The sequence below is a fragment of the Ochotona curzoniae genome, unplaced genomic scaffold (genome assembly GCF_017591425.1).
Source record: "Ochotona curzoniae isolate NIBS_2020 unplaced genomic scaffold, NIBS_Ocur_1.0 contig_908, whole genome shotgun sequence".
Classification (NCBI taxonomy): Eukaryota; Metazoa; Chordata; class Mammalia; order Lagomorpha; family Ochotonidae; genus Ochotona; species Ochotona curzoniae.
Genome location: NW_024466607.1, coordinates 13201860 through 13219181, shown reverse-complemented (window position 1 = coordinate 13219181; position 17322 = coordinate 13201860). Strand labels below are relative to the sequence as shown.

Here is a 17322-nt window from a genome sequence, read left to right as displayed (position 1 = left end):
CGGAGACCCCGGCCACAGGGCGAGGCTCCGGGCAAGGGTCCGACGCCCAGCGCAGCAGCAGCGTGGGCGCTCCCGCCTCACTCCTCTGGCGCCCAGCCTCCTGCCATGGCTCCGCCCCTGCCTGTCCGTGTCTGCGGCGACCGCTGATCGATAAAGTTGTTGTTCTGCCAACATGGCGGCGCCCATGGTGACTTATCCGGCCGTGTTCACCTAAAGGTGGGAAACGAGATTTGGAGGAGCTGCAGGTCAGAGCCCGCGAGTGGGTAAACCTCTAGTCGGGGCTCACCCGCACAGGAGACTAGGCCCGATCTCCCCGGTCCTGGATCGGGACGTTTCGACTTGGCTGGAGGCGGGAAGGGAAGATCCGGGTTAAGTGGTCCTGGATTCTCTCATTTCCGAACCGAAAAGTCTCCGAAATCCAGGACTTCAGCCGGAGCCACAGACCCCGTGGACAGCCCTGGACCCTTGCCCAGAAATAATGCACACACACACCTGGGTTTGTATTCAGCGTCCCTCCCAGCGCTGGTTCCTCGCTGAATCTGCTCCCTGGGCTGGAGGTTTGGACCTCGTGGAAGGTTGTCCTTTACTTTTCTAGGTGTTTGCTGCAGCAGATGTGCAGCCTTCGTCCCAGTCTTGTCCTTTATCTTATAAGAGAGAGCGTGTAAGAAGAGGTTCCAGATAGAAAATGCGTTCCCCGAGATGGCCTAGGGAATTGGTGGCTGCAGGTTTCTTTAAAAAAATGAATTTCCCCAGGTGTGTTACTGCACTGTGTTCTGGAGGTATCCACATGCCCTCGGGCTTTTCTCTTGTGCTGTTCCCTTTTTTGTTTCCTTTTTAAATTTTATTTATTTTACTTGTTTCATGTGGAGTCATTTATGCTTTTAAAAGATTTAACTATTTGAAAGAGTTACTAAGAGAGGGAGAGTCAGAGACCTTCCACACAGGTTCAGTCCCCACATGGATGCAGCTAGGGACTCCAGCTGGGTGTCCCTCTTGGGTGGCAGGGTTCCAAGGACTTGAGCCATCTGTTTTCCTTTTATATAATAGTACTTATTGTTCAGTATGGAATTGACCTGGTTTATGATTTGCAGCAGGGCTCTAATTTGCATTTTTTCTTATTAATTGAATATGCTATCATTTTCTAACCTACTTGTGGCTTTTCTTTATGAACTTTGCATCATTTTAAATGCTTCTCTCTGTTTCAGAGTTTTTTAATCCATGAGTTCATACAGAGAGATTTTCAGCGAGTAAGGTATAATGTAAACATTTTTAAAAAAATATTTTTTTTTAATTGGAAAGTTAGATATACAGAGACAGAAAGAGAGAGGAAGATCTTCCATCTAATAATTCATTCCACAATTGGCTGCAACAGCTGGAGCTGAGCCAATCTGAAACCAGAAGCCAGGAGCTTCTTCTGGGTCTCCCATGCAGGTGCAGGGTCCCAAGGCTTTGGGCCGTCCTTGACTGCTTTCCCAGGCCACAGGCAGGGAGCTGGATGGGAAGTGGGGTTCCTGGGATTAGAACCGGCACCCATATGGGATCCTGGCATGTGCAAGGCGAGGACTTTAGTCACTAGGCTGCCACGCTGGGCCCAACGTAAACATTTTTAGAAAGCTTGTTTTGTGTAGGCAGAAGTTTATGATCTGATGTATGGTATAAGTAAGTTGTGGAGACAGGATTAGAACAAGTGGAGCAATGAATCCTTCACATTGCTCCTATTTGTCATCCGTCTGCACTCTTGTGTGCTTTCATCAAGAGTTTACTAGCATTGAACCCAAAATCTTGGTCAACTTGTCTTTTTTAACTCTGTTGCTTCTATTTGAGAAAACTATGCAGGGCTCCATGTTTACAATATGCTTAGGGAATGCTAAGAGAAGTGTCAAACCTTTATACTTTTGTCCTCTGTTCAACAGGTCTATTCTTTGGCTTACAAAGGTATGGAAATGCTGACCGAGCAGAAAATGACCTAGTGTAAAATCCATGGCTTCTGTGCAGCTATACAGAGAATAGAAATTGGTCATATAGAACTGCTGATAGTCAACCAATGTCGTGCAGTGTGTTCTGATAACTGTAGTCACATCTGTACGCTAAAATAGCCAAGTCAGCTAGTGTGAGATTTTGGTTTTTCTCAGTCTGACTCCACCCCTGAATAAGCAAGAAGTGTTAAATGCAGTTAAGAATTGGTATGCCGTATCAAGTTGTAAATTTGTCAGTGAAAAAATGAAACCCACTCCTGTAAGCCTGGCACACCCTTCCTGACAATGTTTGTGATCTAGCACCTTTGTGAAACAGTCCACACCCTAAATAAGTAGAATTATTTACATCAAAGGATTAGTACCAGTTTAGAATGACAGCTGTTTTTCTTGTTTGTCTTTTGAAAGATTTCTGTCATTTTTTTTTCTAATATTGTGCATTAGCATAGTCTGATACAAGAAGACAGGAAGTTTTGGGCATTTGGTCCAAAAACTTTATGTATTTGATTAAATTTCATTTCCACAAAGCCAGAAGCTTCTTCAATGAGATCATTTCTGGATTGCAGGCACCGAGAAAGCAAGGGCAATGTGAAAGTTGAATCCACTAAACTGCATTTATCAATGTGCTTCTTGCCCGCTTCCCTGGGCATATCTAACAGCCAAGCAGGGAGGGACTTTGTTTTTGTTTACTACTATATCCCAGGTGTGTACGCCCAGCTAGAGGACTTCAGTGAATATTTCGTCAATGAATGAGGAACTAACTGAATAAATGAATAAACTGTCTTTTAAATGTTGGTGGTTTCCTGGCCCACCCTCCAAAGTCCATCTAACTTTATATGAAAATTGCTAATTATGGGGCCAGCACTTTGGCTCAGCACACTAATTCTCCATCTGTGATCACCCATATGGGTGCTTGTTTGTGTCACAGATGTTCTACTTCCCATCTAGCTCCCTGCATAATGACCCGGGAGAGCAACAGAGGAAGGCCCAAGTGCTTGGGCATATGTACCCGTGCGTGAGAGCCCAGAAGAAGCTCTTTACTCCTTCCTGGCTTCAGATTGGCTCAGCTGCAGCTGTTGTGGTTATCTGGGGAGTCAGCCAGCAGATGGAAGATCATCCTTTGTCTCTCCTTCTCTCTGTAAAATATGCCTTTAGATACTTTTTTTTTAATTGCTTATCGTACTGCATACCTTTAGTCCTCTTGTTAAGCCTTAGAATAGGCTCCTTTTGATGTATGCAAATCTAAAAATCAAGTGAGCATGTGTTTGGGGTTGCCAGGCTTTGAGACATGGGCCACGCAACCTAGCTTTCCCAAGTGGGAGTGAAGGAGCAGCCCTATTTCTGCCCATACAACATGGGAGAATGGTGGGAGCTGGCACAGGTAGACATCTCCATTTGTTCCTGTGCCCAAGACTCAGGGTACTCAGACTGCCTCTTTCATGAAAGAGTTAGTTTTCTTTGAAGGGCAAGAAATAATTTTAAAAATATATATCAGAGGAGATGGAGTGAATGGATAGGGCATGGCAGCCTGTGTGGCCTGGGAAGGCCAGCACTGGAGCTCAGAAATCTGCCTTTTCTGTCCTCTCTCAGGGCCCTCACACCTCCAGAAGAATGGCGTGTTCTTGGCAGAGAGTGGGTTTTTATGCCTGCCTCTTGAAAAGGCGGCTGAACGATGGGCCAGATGCCATTAGGTGGGACATAAGAGTAATCCTAGGCCTCACCCGGAGTATTTACAGTGCCACGGGAAAGTGGACCAAGGAGTACACGCTGCAGACAAGGAAGGAGGTTGAGCAGTGGTGGCGTCAGCGACTCAAGGAGCAGGCCTGCAGAGTTCCAGAAACTGACGTGAGTGTTTTGGGGTGCTCTGGCAGGGAGGGGGAGAGGGAGTCAGGGCTCCAATCTGGGTTTGGACTGCCTCGGTTCCGAGACAGTCCAGATCACGAGCTTTGGGTGAATGATGGACCACATATGAGGGCACTTCAAAGTGTGTGGGAAGTTGAATTAAAAGGTAAGTTATTTTGGTGTAAAAGCATTTGAAATCCATGCATTCAAGGAAGCAGTCTTCAAAATGTTCATAAGAAATGTGTATCGTGAAAGAAAATGTGTGACAAAATGGCACACAGGGATCTGGCAGGGTGAGTGGCAAGCAGTGGTCTACATGGTCTAAGAAGAATCTGGCCACCCCCTGCATGACCTCGGCCTCTCAACATCCTGGCTTTATATACCCTGTCCTGGTATGATCTGAGAGCAGAGTCCAACCTTGTAGTCTCAGCTCTGCGAGCCAGTGGACCTTAGTCATCTCGCACAGATGAACTGAGTCAGAGCTTTGCCTGAATTCATGCTGGTAAGTACTGCACCGTAGCTAGTTTCTATGGGGTGCTGGCTGCTCCTTCTCTGTGAGCCCCGCCTACTGGGGGTCTCAGACTTGACACTAGTCAGAATGACAAACTGGGAGGTAGAATTTGTTCTTTGAAATATTTGGGTACCAGCAAAGCACTTTGAAAGAGGTTTGACTCTTCACTGCTGAAATCATTCTTTTTGTGATAGTTTCAGCCAGCTAACTTAAAGGAACACAGTTTAACCATGCTAGAAGCAAGGCAAGGGGTTGAGGAGACATAACCGCACGAGACTTCACTGGAATTGCCCTTGCCCATCTGATCTTTCTCATTGTCATCACCCTTAACTCTTCATGTAAGACTGATTATTATGAGAAGGGCAAAAGGAAGGAAAAGCTGTGTTACTGTGGAAGGATGGCATTGGGCATCAGTTAGAAAGAAAGTCTAGTATCAAGAGATAAATATTGTCTATCAAATAAAATGAAGTGATAAAAAGGAAGAGTTGGTGCCCAAATTTGCCATGAAAGCTTGACTTGAAACTCCTTAGGAAGGGAAAAGCCTTCATGCGGGGCTGATCTAAGACTCATGCAACTCTGTGTATTTTGAAAGTAAACTGCAGAGCAGTTTAATTCTGAGTAAGGAGAAAAAAATTCATCTTTCTGTTTTGGTTTGGATTAGAATTTAATGGCTTCCAGACATTTTCAAGTTGTAGATGATTGATTTGGTAGCATCTCATTCTTGTATGTGTGATTTTTTTTTTCTTACTGTTAAGTGGATAAGAATGAATTAAATTTCTATCATTGAGTGATGGCTTAAGGGCCATTGTGTGGGAACCCCTGCAGGTTGGGGAATAGTGGGGGAAGGGGAGAGGACACACAGTGGGAAGCCAGAGCCTGGGCTGCCACGGGGGCTTGTGAGCCCGAGAGACACTTTGAACTCTGATTCTAAGACTGTGTTGTGGCATTGACCTCACAGAACTGTTTGGAAAGTCCAGTAAGAAAAAGTGGTTCAACACATTTATCAGAAATTGGGATTGAATGCTGATTTAAATAAAGCATTTATAATAGCTGTCCCTCTGGAATTAGATGTGTTTGAAAATCCACCCACGTGAATGTTTAGAAGTTGGCTGTCTGGCCATCATCACTGTAAGCATCACTTAAGAAAAGAACTTGTGTCTCTTGCTACTGTGCATTTTGTGTTGCTAGGGTTGGAGAAGGATCCCAAGATGGTTGGCCACAAACGTGCTCTGGGTAGCTTTGGGAAGATCCTACCCTGGCCAACCCCCAAAGGGCACTGCTAACTCCCTGCAGTACAGGAATGAGAGCCTCAGTTCCTGCTAAGGTACACCTGAGAAGCCCCCAGCGATTGGCTGGCCTACTCCCAAGGCCGCTGTGGCCAAGGCTGGCGTGGGGTGACTGAGAAAGTCAGTGCTGTGAAGGTGATATACCTGCCCAAGTGGGCGCAGAAGCAAGTGAGGAGTTGTACTTCGTTTGGTCTCTGTCTAAGGCCAGGGTGAATGTTAGTGTGATACAGCTGGAGAACATAGGTCAGGATCCCCTCTGGATCACTGAGGACTTGAGTGAAGTCTTCCCCAAATCAGACAATATCGAGCTGGTGATTGGCTTCACCAGCTAATCAAACATTTCTTTTTTCTTTTTTTTTTTTTTTTTGCATTTCTGGATTTTTTATTTAATCATGCAGAGACAGATTTATTCTTGGAATATATATATAAATATATTTTTATATAACAATATATTATATATATATATGAAGATCCCAGCAACATAGTGACAAATGAACTCATCTAAGTTTTGCTGGCAAAAGCCCACAGTACAAGGCTATAAGAGCTCATTTGCAAGGCAGGGCAACAAGTCCAAGGCCACGGCAGTTCTCCGAGTGTCCAGAATACTTCTTCAAGCACAGTTTGTGACCAGAATTTTGGTGGTTTTTTGGGTAATCAAACATTTCTAAAATTGAATCTTGGGGGTGGAAAGCTCTGGTCCTTCAATTCCAAAGCCTGAACTTTAAATATAGCAATTACACAATGCCAAAAAAGAGAGAACTTAACATGGTGTGCCAGGCACCATAATTCCATTTCTCACTTAATCTTGAGGCTACCCTGGGAGCAGGTATTGTTATCCTCCTGTGGAGGGAAGGGGGAAGAAAGTGGAAGCTCAGAAGGAGGTTTGCTAACTTGCTGAGGTTTATTCCAGCTAATTTTTGGGCAGAGTCAGGGCTGAGACCAGTAGAGAGTCATTCCTGAGCTCAAGCTTTTCTCCAGACCTTTGTTGCCTGGCTTTGGATGAGCATGCTGAGCCCAGAAAGGCACAAGAGCTAGCCCAAGGCCTCGCAGCTGGTGGCAAAGCAAGGACCAGAACTCTCACTTTTTGTTCTGCCATCCACAGGCTCAGCCACGGCTTCTGGGCATGAGTCCTGAAGAGGCAGAAGTCATTTGTCTTCTGAAGTCAGAAGCTGCCAAAAAATAATAGGATGCACTTAGAAAAGTCATCCTTCCCTGTCGTTTACCATCTTAATTTCTTCTGAAGGCCTGAATCCTTGTGCACTTTTATGTAATTATGAAAATTTCCCTTTCAATCAGATTCTTGCTCAATTATAGCATCAGCTCCTGTAATTTCTTCTCTCTTCTCCACCCCCAGATGATCAAGCCCATTTCACCATCACAGAGGAAAGTGACTTAATTCACACAGAAAAGCAGAAGGTGGTAGGCTGACAGCCTTCTCTGCCATAAACAGCACTGTGTATGAATAGGAAAGATTTTTGCCAGCAGTGCTTTCCTATTTTTTTTTTTTAATAATTTGGGCTTGGAATTTGGCTTAGCCACATGTTGTGTCCATTGACTTTGCTATTAATTGTACCTTTTATTGAGCAAACACAAACAAAGGGGGTGCTGGTAAAAAATGCTATATGTGGAAAACGTTTGGGGCGAGATTATTAAGTAATAACCATAGCATAATGAAATAAACATGTTGGTATAATAAAAACAAGGTGGTTGTTATATAATAAAAATTAGTTTTAAGTGCAAGCTTTAAAATGAAAAGCTAGACACTTTACTGGCAAGAATTTTACTGCTTTTCCAGCTCCCAAAACACTCTTAACATGTTAGGTGTTCCCATGGTCCTAGAAATTCCTGAGGAGAAGCCTGGTCCATTGTAAGGAGTTAGGTTTAATGGAGTGCTTTTATTACTATTATTATTATTATTGTTTCTATTTCATTTTTCATTTTTTACTTGGAGGAAAAGGACTCCACATGGAGAGGGTTAGCCGGTCCCTGAGTCCCACCTTCCCCGAATCTCGGGACCCCCTCTCCTGTTCCCAAGATGTGCCTAAGAGCATCTACAGTTTCCAACCAAAGTGCATGACCCTTGTGCTGCCTTCTACCCAGCACCATTTTTTTTCTAATATGTGCCTTTTCCATGAATTCTTGAAAATCCCTCATATGCATTAGTTTCAAAACTTCGTTATACCCAAATAAACTTTTTTTGAGGTTTTTTTATTTAAAAGACAGAGTTACAGAGAGAGAGAGAAAGAGAGAGAGAAACAGGAAGATCTTCCATCTATTGGTTTACTCCTCAAATGGCCACAATGGCAGGGGCTAGCTGGGGCCAAAGCTGGGGTCCCAGAATGCCATCAGGGTCTCCCATGTAGGTGATAGGGAAATGGATTGGAAGTGGAGCAGCTGGGACTCACATTGGTGCCAGCATCCCCAGAGATGCTGGCCTCACAGGCAGCAGCTTAGCTGGCTGTGCCACAGTGCCAGCCCCTGTACGTGTGGCTTTTAATTCCATGTCCCATGACCTTTCTGAGGAGCCCTGAGATCCCTCCCAGGCTCCTTGTTTGTGCTGTTTTACCCTTGGGATTCTTCAGGTATGTTTTCTTATCCTTTGTAATTTTCTAGAGAATGAGCTGGAGAGAGAAAAATTTCACTTTGGATTTTGTTTATCCACCAGTTGTTTAGTGACCTTGTTAAAGGTGTCGCCTCTTTGCTGACATTCAATGGCAAGAATCTGGTTTCCGTTTCCTCCTGCTCCCCTGCCCACGGTTGGCTGAGTCCATTCTCAGTTGTGCAAGCACTTAGCAAAAAAAATGTCTGAAAGAACACTTTCTCCCTACATGGGCATCACAAGGTTAGGAATGATTGTTTTATATTTGCTTTCTATACTTTGGGGAACTGAAGCTTTAAAGCACCCCAAGAACTCTCTATAAAGGGAGTAGAACAGAAAGATAAAACCAGAGGCAGGAATGAGTGAAATACACAGTGCTAACAGAAGAGGGTTTGCCCCCCCAGCAACCACCTGGAAAGTTCCCCATTGTTCCTTCTTTCTTCTTCCTGCAAACCCTCTACTCCCACCCTGCACAGGAGGGCGTGCAGCTGGGAGCTTCCCACTGCCTGGGCCCTGCCTGGGAAATGTGCTGGGGAAAATGCACTTTGGGAAAACTGAGCTCGCACAAAGGCCATTAAACATATTTTCAACAGTACTCGCCTCCTGCAGGGCGTGGGGAAGCTGGAAGAGAGATGATTAAAGCCCAGCCCTTTGCCTGCAGCCACAGGTCCCCCACAGGAACCAGTTTGGTGACTACCAGTCTCCTTGTCCCCTCATGGACACACGCTGAGACAACGTTTGCTGCTTTACCAGTGGAAGAACTAAGACGCAGGAGGAGTTGGCGACCACCGTGTCCTAGGCTCCATCTGTCCAGATACACGTGGCATTTAACCCACTTATCTGGAAGCAGGAGAGGGATGGAATCCTAGTCTGAGACTTCCTGTGTGTCACCCCAGGAAAAAAAAATAGCCCCCTATTGTTGATTAAGATCTTGTTTCCTTTCCTTTTCCATTTGTTTTCTCTTAAAAGATAAGCTGGTGAAACAGGGGAGGTTAGGACTCGGGACCCCAACCAGCTCCTGAGGATGAGGATGCTGCTGCTATCCTAGGTCTGAATCCAGCTCCAGGAAACTCAGAAAGGGGCCCTGCTCCTACATATTTCTGTGTTTCAACTTTTGTACCTTTGGTTTATGTGGATTAATCAACTGCTAGAAGCCCTTTTGGAAAAACCAATTTTAATTCTTTAAGACCCAGATAGATGCTATGCAGAAAAGGATTTTTATTTATTTATTTTAAAGATTTATTTTATTTTTGTTGCAAAGCTAGATATACAGAAAGGTGGAGAGACAGGAAGATCTTCCATCCGATGGTTCACTCCCCAAGTGACTGCAACGGCCGGTGCTGCGCCGATCCAAAGCCAGGAGCCAGGAACTTCCTCCACGTCTCCCATGTGGGTGCAGGGTCCCAAGGCTTTGGGCTGTCCTCAACTGCTTTCCCAGGCCACATGCAGGGAGCTGGATGGGAAGTCAAGTAGTCAGGATTAGAACCAGCACCCATATGGGATCCTGGAGCATTCAAGGCAAGGACTTTGGCCACAAGGCCACTACGCCAGGTCCAGGGTTTTTAAAAGAGGAAAAAAAAATGTTACAGACATAGATGAATGACTAGTACTTCAGCAAGATGTTCAGCATGATTTTAGCCATGCTTTTTTTTTTGTCAACATATATTATGTAAAAAGTTGTTGTTTTCTTAAAGCTGTAAGATGTTAAATTATCACCTTGAATAAAGAGCCAAGTATTAGCGCATGAAGAGTTTCAAGAAAATACTTAATGAATGCTCTCTTGTCATTTCTTCTAGAAATCAAAGCCCAAGTTTTACGTGCTCTCCATGTTCCCTTATCCTTCTGGCAAGCTGCACATGGGACATGTGCGTGTCTACACCCTCAGCGACACCATCGCACGGTTCCAGAAGATGCGAGGGATGCAGGTGAGGAAGGATGCTAGCTGGGACAGTCCTGCCTGCCCTGCCTAAGATGGGAGTGTAGCAATAGGTATTCAAGACAAACACAGAGGGGCTGACTGATGGCTCAATTGGCTAATCCTCCACCTTTGAGCACTGGAATCCCATTTGGATACCAGTTGGTGTTCCGGATGCTCCACTTCCCAGCCAGGTCCCTGCTTATGGCCTGGGAGAGTAGTAGAGGATGACCCAGAGCCTTGAAATCCTACACCTGTGTGGGAAACCCAGAAGAAGCTCCTCGCTCCTAATTTCAGATCTGCTCAGTTGTCTGTTGTGGCTATTTGGGGAGTGAACCAGCAGACAGAAGATCATTCTCTCTGACTCTCCCTTTCTCTGTAAATCTGCCTTTCTAATTAAAAACAAATCTTTAAAAAAAAAAAGACAGATAAATAAAACCAGCATTAGTTAAGATCAGAACAGCCCAGAAGATAAATAAGATAAGCTGAAGTGTCTACTTTTTAAAAAACTTGTTATTTCAAAGTCAGAGTTATAGAAAGAGAGAGAGGGAGAGATAAGAGATTTTCTGTTTGCTGGTTCACGCCTCAAATAGCTACAATGGCCAGGGCTGGGCCAGGCTGAAGTCAAGAACTTCTTCCAGATCTTCCATGTGGGTGCAGGGGTACAAATACTTGTGCCCTCCTCCACTGCTTTTGCAGGCATATTAACAGGGAGCTGGACTGGAAGTGAGCCAGGACTCAAACTGGTGCCCTTATGGGATGCCAATGCTGTAGGCAGCAGCTTAACTTGCTAGACCAAGATGCTGGCTCCTTAGCATCAGAAGAAAATTCTAATTGAGCCTCTAGGTTCCTTGGTGGCAGCTGTGTTTTGGGCTAGAGCTGGAGATGAGGAGGGGGGAAAAGTAGATACAAATGTGGGGGCACTGAGACCCCAGGAGGAGCTCAGCCACCAGCTTCATGGCATGGACAGTGGAGCCAGTTGAACATAGCAAGTGTGATGACTGGCAGGTGAGGCCTCAAGGGATTCTCCTCCTTTCTTTTGATATTCTCCATATTCTGTAATGAGCATGTATTTATTTTAATGTGGATGAAAGAAATTTTGTGAAGAAAATGTATTTGGAGCATAGCAACTAAAGAAAATGTATTTGGGGCACAACAACTCAGCCAAGTTAGGAAAGGTTTCACTATAGAGGGAATGAGATGTGGATCTGGAAGAATGAGATGAAATGTACCAGAAAGGAGGACAACAAAAGCCACCTCCACTGATGTAGATTAGTTTTCCTTTACTCCAGTGCAAAGCGCTGGCTCTTTACCAACACACCACCTGTGAGATGTGGTAGGAATAATCGTAATACCTGGAATAAGGGGCTGTGCCATGTGACGTAGGCTTCCCTAGTGAAGACCTCACTGCTGTGTCAAAGCCCACCTGGCTGATTGGTCTTGGTAACCTGTCGGGGCCTCTACAAATGATACCTACCTCTCCCAGGGTTTGGTTTTGTTTTAGAAAGACGAGTGCATCTTGTGTCACAGTTGGTTTGCAGTTTTCTATTGAACTGACATTAGCAGCAAGGAGTAGTCCTAAACAGGGAAGGTTGTAATGTCTCGTTTGTCATGTAAAGTGTTAACAACTCCATACTACCCAACTCGGGAGGTTTGCATTCTGCTTTAAAAGGTGCTAGTGGTGACTGTCTCCCTGGGTTATGTCAGGTGGTACTTTCTACCCCAGACGTTGTTTCTAATTTTTCCCCTCTGTGTTTATTAGAAAGCGGCAGGATGGAACAGATTGGCTCTTAGCCTGCACTTTATTCCTTTGTTAGACCATAATCCTTCAACCAGACTTGTTCTGTTATTTTACTTATGCCAGCTTATTTTGGGTTAATGGTGAGTTGCCAGCAAATTGGTGAAGGCTAAGCCCTTACAGCAAATGTGTGTGTTTCTGCTAGAGTGCCTGGGAGGCCTGGGAGGAGGGGTAAGTTGGTGAGCAGGCATCGGTGGGCTTCTACTTGCTTTGGGTGGGATAAGCAGTTATACAGGAAGTTCAAGGCAGAGTGCCAGCCCCAGAGGAAATAAGACCTTTGTAAGCCACTCAAGGTCAAAGACATAAGTGGTTATGGTTCCTCTCACCATAACTGAAGGCCAAGGTCAGACTGGACTCAGGAATTGGCAAGTTGATGGTTTGAACCCCAGTTCTAGCCAAGTGACCTTGCATCACTCATCGAAGTGTCTGAATCCTACTTTTCTCATTTTTTAAACAGGCATAACAGCAGTCCTATCCTCCCGGGTTGTTGTTGGGGTTAAATGAGATGATGCATGTGTTTAACACACAATAGCCCCTGCAATACATGATAGTGGTGATTGTCATTTGATTACTGAGATCTGATACTCTGAACTCCTCAGGAAAGTGACTTACCACCATTTAATCCAGGAGTCCTGCTCTCCTCTGCGCAGAGCCTGTGGCCCAGAGCTGCCCTCCAGGAAGCACCTTGACTGGACAGCATTATCCACAGTTCCTTTTGTCTGTCCTGTGACTTGATTTGTGCCTGAGGTTGGAAACCACTGTCTCTTAACCTGGTGTTTATTGGAAAGAAGCAAGACAGGATGAATTGATTTTGACCTAGTGGTTGAAGTACAACTCTTTATGTAATGGTGATTCTTCAACTAGACTTGTCTTAACTTTTTAATCTTACTCATGTCAGTTTACTTTGGACAGTCAGTGAAGGCAAGCACATTGAACACAGTGGCTAGTAGTGCAGGTGTGGGGGATTATCTTTCATTCCTCCATAGCTCTGGTTAAGACGACACACCATCTTTTGCGGGTACCCATTCATTCCCCTGAAATTAATTTTTTGGTTCATTTCATATTCTTACTTATATCAGTTCAAATATGATGAAAAGTTGCCTGGCATTTTTTTTTCTCTGTGTGTGTGTGTGGGGGGGGAGTTACTTATTTCAAGTGCAAGATTTACAGAGGAAAGGGGAGAGAGAGAAAAAAAGATCTTCCATCCATTGGTTTATTCCCCAAGTGGCTGCAACAGCCAGAGCTGAGCCAGTCTGAAGCCAGGAGCTTCTTCCTGGTCTCCCATGTGGGTGCAGGGTCCCAAGGCTTTGGGCCATCCTCGACTGCTTTCCCAGGCCACAAGCAGGGAGTTGGATGGGAAGTGAACCAGCTGGGATACGAACTGGTGCCTGTTTGGGACCCCAGTGCTTGCAAGGTGAGGACTTAATGCTGGGCTCAATTGGTAGTAACTGAAAGGTGATTAATACAAACTTTTGATCTCTGCTGATTTCTTAGATAAGAAATAGCAACCAATTTATTTTTAATTCATCTTGCTTTCTATAGCAGTGAGGCTGAACTTCATGTATTCATTGTCTGTTTAAGTTTCCCTTTCCATGTGTGGCTCACTCATCTTATTTGCCAAGTTCCTCTTGCATTTCTTCATGTTGTTCTATAATTTTGTTATGATGTAGCTTGAATTATTAATTGGAGGTTGAATGCAGTACAAATGTTTCTCTCAGTCTTTGATTTGTCTTTGCACCCCCCCCCCCGCTTTTTTTTTTAAGAGAGAGGAGAAACAGAGAGAGACAGAGAATAAGAGATTGCCCATCTGCTAGTTCACTCTCCAAATGGCCTCAGCAGCTAGAGCAGAGCTGATCCAAACCCAAGAACCAGGAGCTTCTTTCTGGTCCCCTTCACAGGTGCAGGGTCCCAAGGCTTTGGGCCATCCTCCGCTGCTGTAAGTAGGGAGTTGGTTGGGAAATGGAACAGCCAAGGCTAGAATTGGTACCCACATGGGATATTGATGCCATAGGCTGCTGCTGTGATTTTTTTTTTTAATGGTAAAAAACCATGCGTTTAGATTAGTCAGATAGACTCAGTTTAGAAGATCCCCATTTGGTTGGCAATAATCAAAGCATCATAATCCGGAGCCAGTGATACAGGTGCCCTGCTCTGTCCCTCAGGCCTGCTCAGGATACTGACTTGGGGCAAGTCAGTAGCTGATGGCCCAGCGGGCAGGATTGTTTCTCCTGGGGGCTCCTTGCCGAGGGTATTTGGGTCACCTTCTGGTGTGCAGATCTTTCTGTGACAGTGGGCGCCTTTCAGTGCTGCCTTCTTGGCCTTCACAACCTGTGCTTCAGCCTTGGCATTGGGAGGGACAGGAGCTCCCTCCTCTGCTTGGGGCGCCATCATAGTGAAAATGGCTGGTTTTGTATTTCATATAAGTTGTAAGGCTGCGGATAGCAGTTTGATGACTTGGAAGGTTCAAGGTTGTTGGAGTAAAATGAGATACAAGTGCAAGCAGGTCATTAGAGCTGTCCCATACGCCATGCCCTTGGTGAAAGATCACCACCTTCCCCATACTAGTCTTCCCCCTCTGCCCAAGAAGGAGTGAACGTGGGACTGTGGCTCTGGGTGAGTGTGCTCCAGCGTGCAGCACTCAGATATGTTGCTATGCTGGGAAACTGTGCTATGTGGGCCCAAGTGTCAGGCTCTGGCGTTTTGACCCTACCAGCAATGGGACGAGCTCTTCTCTATCCGCTGCACTACCTAGGAAGTCGCTGTGAGACTCCCTGCCCACATCCCTCCGGAGCCCAGTAAAAGGACCCTGCTAGTTCCACCTGCATAGCTACCAACCACAAATATTTTTAACAGAGGACGAAGTTACTCAGAATTTTGGTTTTCTGTTTACTGATAGGTTTATCTCATCTGTTCCCCCAAGTTTCCAGGAGCCACAGGCCTTGGCCAGGTGCAGCTTGGTATAAGAAATCCAGTGTCTTCATTTTTGCCTCTGTGGTTTATCCTCATGTGTCTGTCTGCTGGGAGTGCGTTTTTCTCCTCTGAAGGTGTAAGTCAGTCCAAGTCATTCTTCAAAGTCTGTTTAAATCCTTGCATCGTAAGCTTGCCCTCAATTCTCCAGCCTACATTTAGTACTTGGAGTTAGAACTGCACACTGACTTACATAAGTCCGCCGATCTTCCATGTGTTGATTTTTTTTTCCCTGCCCCTGTAATGTATTACATAAGTTTCTCAGAGGCCAGGAAGTCCTTCCTGACTTCTTTCTCTCTCTTTATTTTCTAACTTTTCTTATGTTAATAGCGTGTCCACCATTTAATGGTTATGTTGGAGCCAGTGTGTTCCGTTCATCTACAACTGTCCAATCTCGCTGTTCCCCCAGCAGTTTACAATCTGGTAAACCTCAACTGTTTGCCGGTTGATTGATTTAATAGGTGTTTATGAAAGCGCGTGCAGCTCCTTTGTTGAAGTGTAGGCTGAGTGTTTATGACACACACATAGCCCAGAACAATGTTGCCCAAGCTTGGAAACTTACAAATCTTGGTGATGAAACCCTTGGCATTTGAGTTTGGAAAATGTTGGCTTAGAAGTTAAGCTGTGTCACTCTGGGTGATTGCCAGACATTTTAGATCATCATAAAACGATTCCTGATTCATATGGTGCTTCTTGGTAAGAAGGTGGTTTGGTCAGGACAGGTTGGGTTTTGTTGTAGAAATAAGTGGACCTGGAATGCCAGTGGTGTAGAACAACAAGTTTGTTTCTTGCTTTTGCTGGAAATCTGACAGGAAGTCTCTTTTTCTTCAAGGTAGTTTGAGAAACACTGTTTTGAACTGGCAAGCTGTTGCCATCAGGTTTGGCATCTGGCCACTCATGCTCTGTGTGCCTTTTTGTGTGTGGCACTGCTGTTCAGACTTTAGGGTACATGATGATCCATCCCCTCAGCAGTCAGCAGGTCTTGGCGTGGGGCTCAGGCATCAACATTTTAAATAAGCATTCCAGGACCTGACCTGGTAGTCTAGTAGCTAAAGTCTTCACCTTGCATGTGCCAGGATCCCATATGGGTTCCTGTGCATATCCTGGCTGCTCCACTTCCTTCAGCTCCCTGCTTGTGACCTCGGAAAGCTAGTCGAGGATGGCCTAAAGCCTTATGATCCTGTACGCACATGGGAGACCCAGAAGAAACTCATGGCTCCTGGCTTGGATCAGCTCAGCTCTGGCCATTGCAGCTACTTGGGGAGTGAAACCAGTGTATGGAAGGTCTTTCTCGCTGTCTCTCCTTCTCTCTGTCAATCTGACTTTCCAATTTAATAATAATAATAAAAATTAAAAAGTATTCCAGGTGATTCTTTTTGTTTAAAGGTTTATATTTTATTTTTTTGAAAGGCAGATTTACAGAGGGGGTGGGGAGAAAGATGTAGCCCAGAGCTCCATCTAGGTCTCCCAACTTTGGTGGCCGAGGCCCTAGCACTTGGTCTATCTTGCACAGCTTTCCAGTACATTGGCAGGTAGCTGAATGAAAAGTGGAGCAGCTAAGCCTTGAAGCAGAGCTCATATGGGATACTAACATTGCAGGTGATGGTTTAAGCTGCCTCAATGCCAGCCCCATCCTGGTAATTCTGAGGCAAAGGCAATTCTGCAGGTCTGACAGGTGGATGGGATGGGTTAATCCGCAGAGCTGAGTTTAGATGGGAATCTTCAAGTCCAAAACCATTGAAATGAAAAGCAAGCTATGGTCACAAGCAGCTAGCCAGATTGTGGACCCCTATTGTCCATCACACATGGACTGAATGGCGTGGCGGGTGGTTTGTGGGTGATGAGTCATTTGGGAATAAAGGGTGTCTGTCCAGATAAGGATACCATCCCACAGACCGATTGCAGAGTCTGTGTGAGATGGTCAATGGAAAACCCTACTGTGGTTTACAGGTGTAACCCAGTTGATCATAGCAGGGATTAGGGGTCATGTCTGATCAGGGACCATTTGAAGCCAGAGAGAAATTGTCCTCTCCTTGTGTGATCAGAAAAGGGTGCACTGCAGTCGGTTTCTTCTTAACCTCATAGGAAGTCTGATGACATATTGAAAGCCTAGCACCATATGGTGTTTTCATATGTTGCATGCACAAATGACTGGAAAATAAAATTGCATGCCTCCCATCTCAGCTGATGTTCCCAGGACCTTCTGGTCCAAAAGCTGGGTGATGAAGGAAGGCATCAAGGTGCCAAGTCCTCCTCCCAAAGGTGGGCTTGAGCTAATTTGTGTCAGACAGAAAGTCACTAGGTGAGGTCCAAGTCCAGTGTTCTTGGGCCTCTTTGCTGTTCGCAGCAGAAGAGGAGAATTGAAGCTGTGTGTCTGGCAGCTGCAGCATTACAGTGCAATTACCCACAGATACAGGGGACCAGGGAAGCT

General features: G+C 45.3%; 1 protein-coding gene across 1 annotated transcript in view; it reads left to right on the top strand.

Annotated features, from left to right (window-relative positions):
• Positions 1–216: 216 nt before the first annotated feature.
• LARS2 (leucyl-tRNA synthetase 2, mitochondrial) overlaps positions 217–17322 on the top strand; it is a 101351-nt gene continuing 84245 nt past the window's right edge. The window contains exons 1-3 of the mRNA XM_040994335.1: positions 217–496; positions 3564–3818; positions 10008–10136. Of these exons, the coding sequence (XP_040850269.1) occupies positions 479–496; positions 3564–3818; positions 10008–10136 (402 nt within the window). The 5' untranslated portion in view covers positions 217–478. The remainder of the gene's footprint in view (positions 497–3563; positions 3819–10007; positions 10137–17322) is intronic.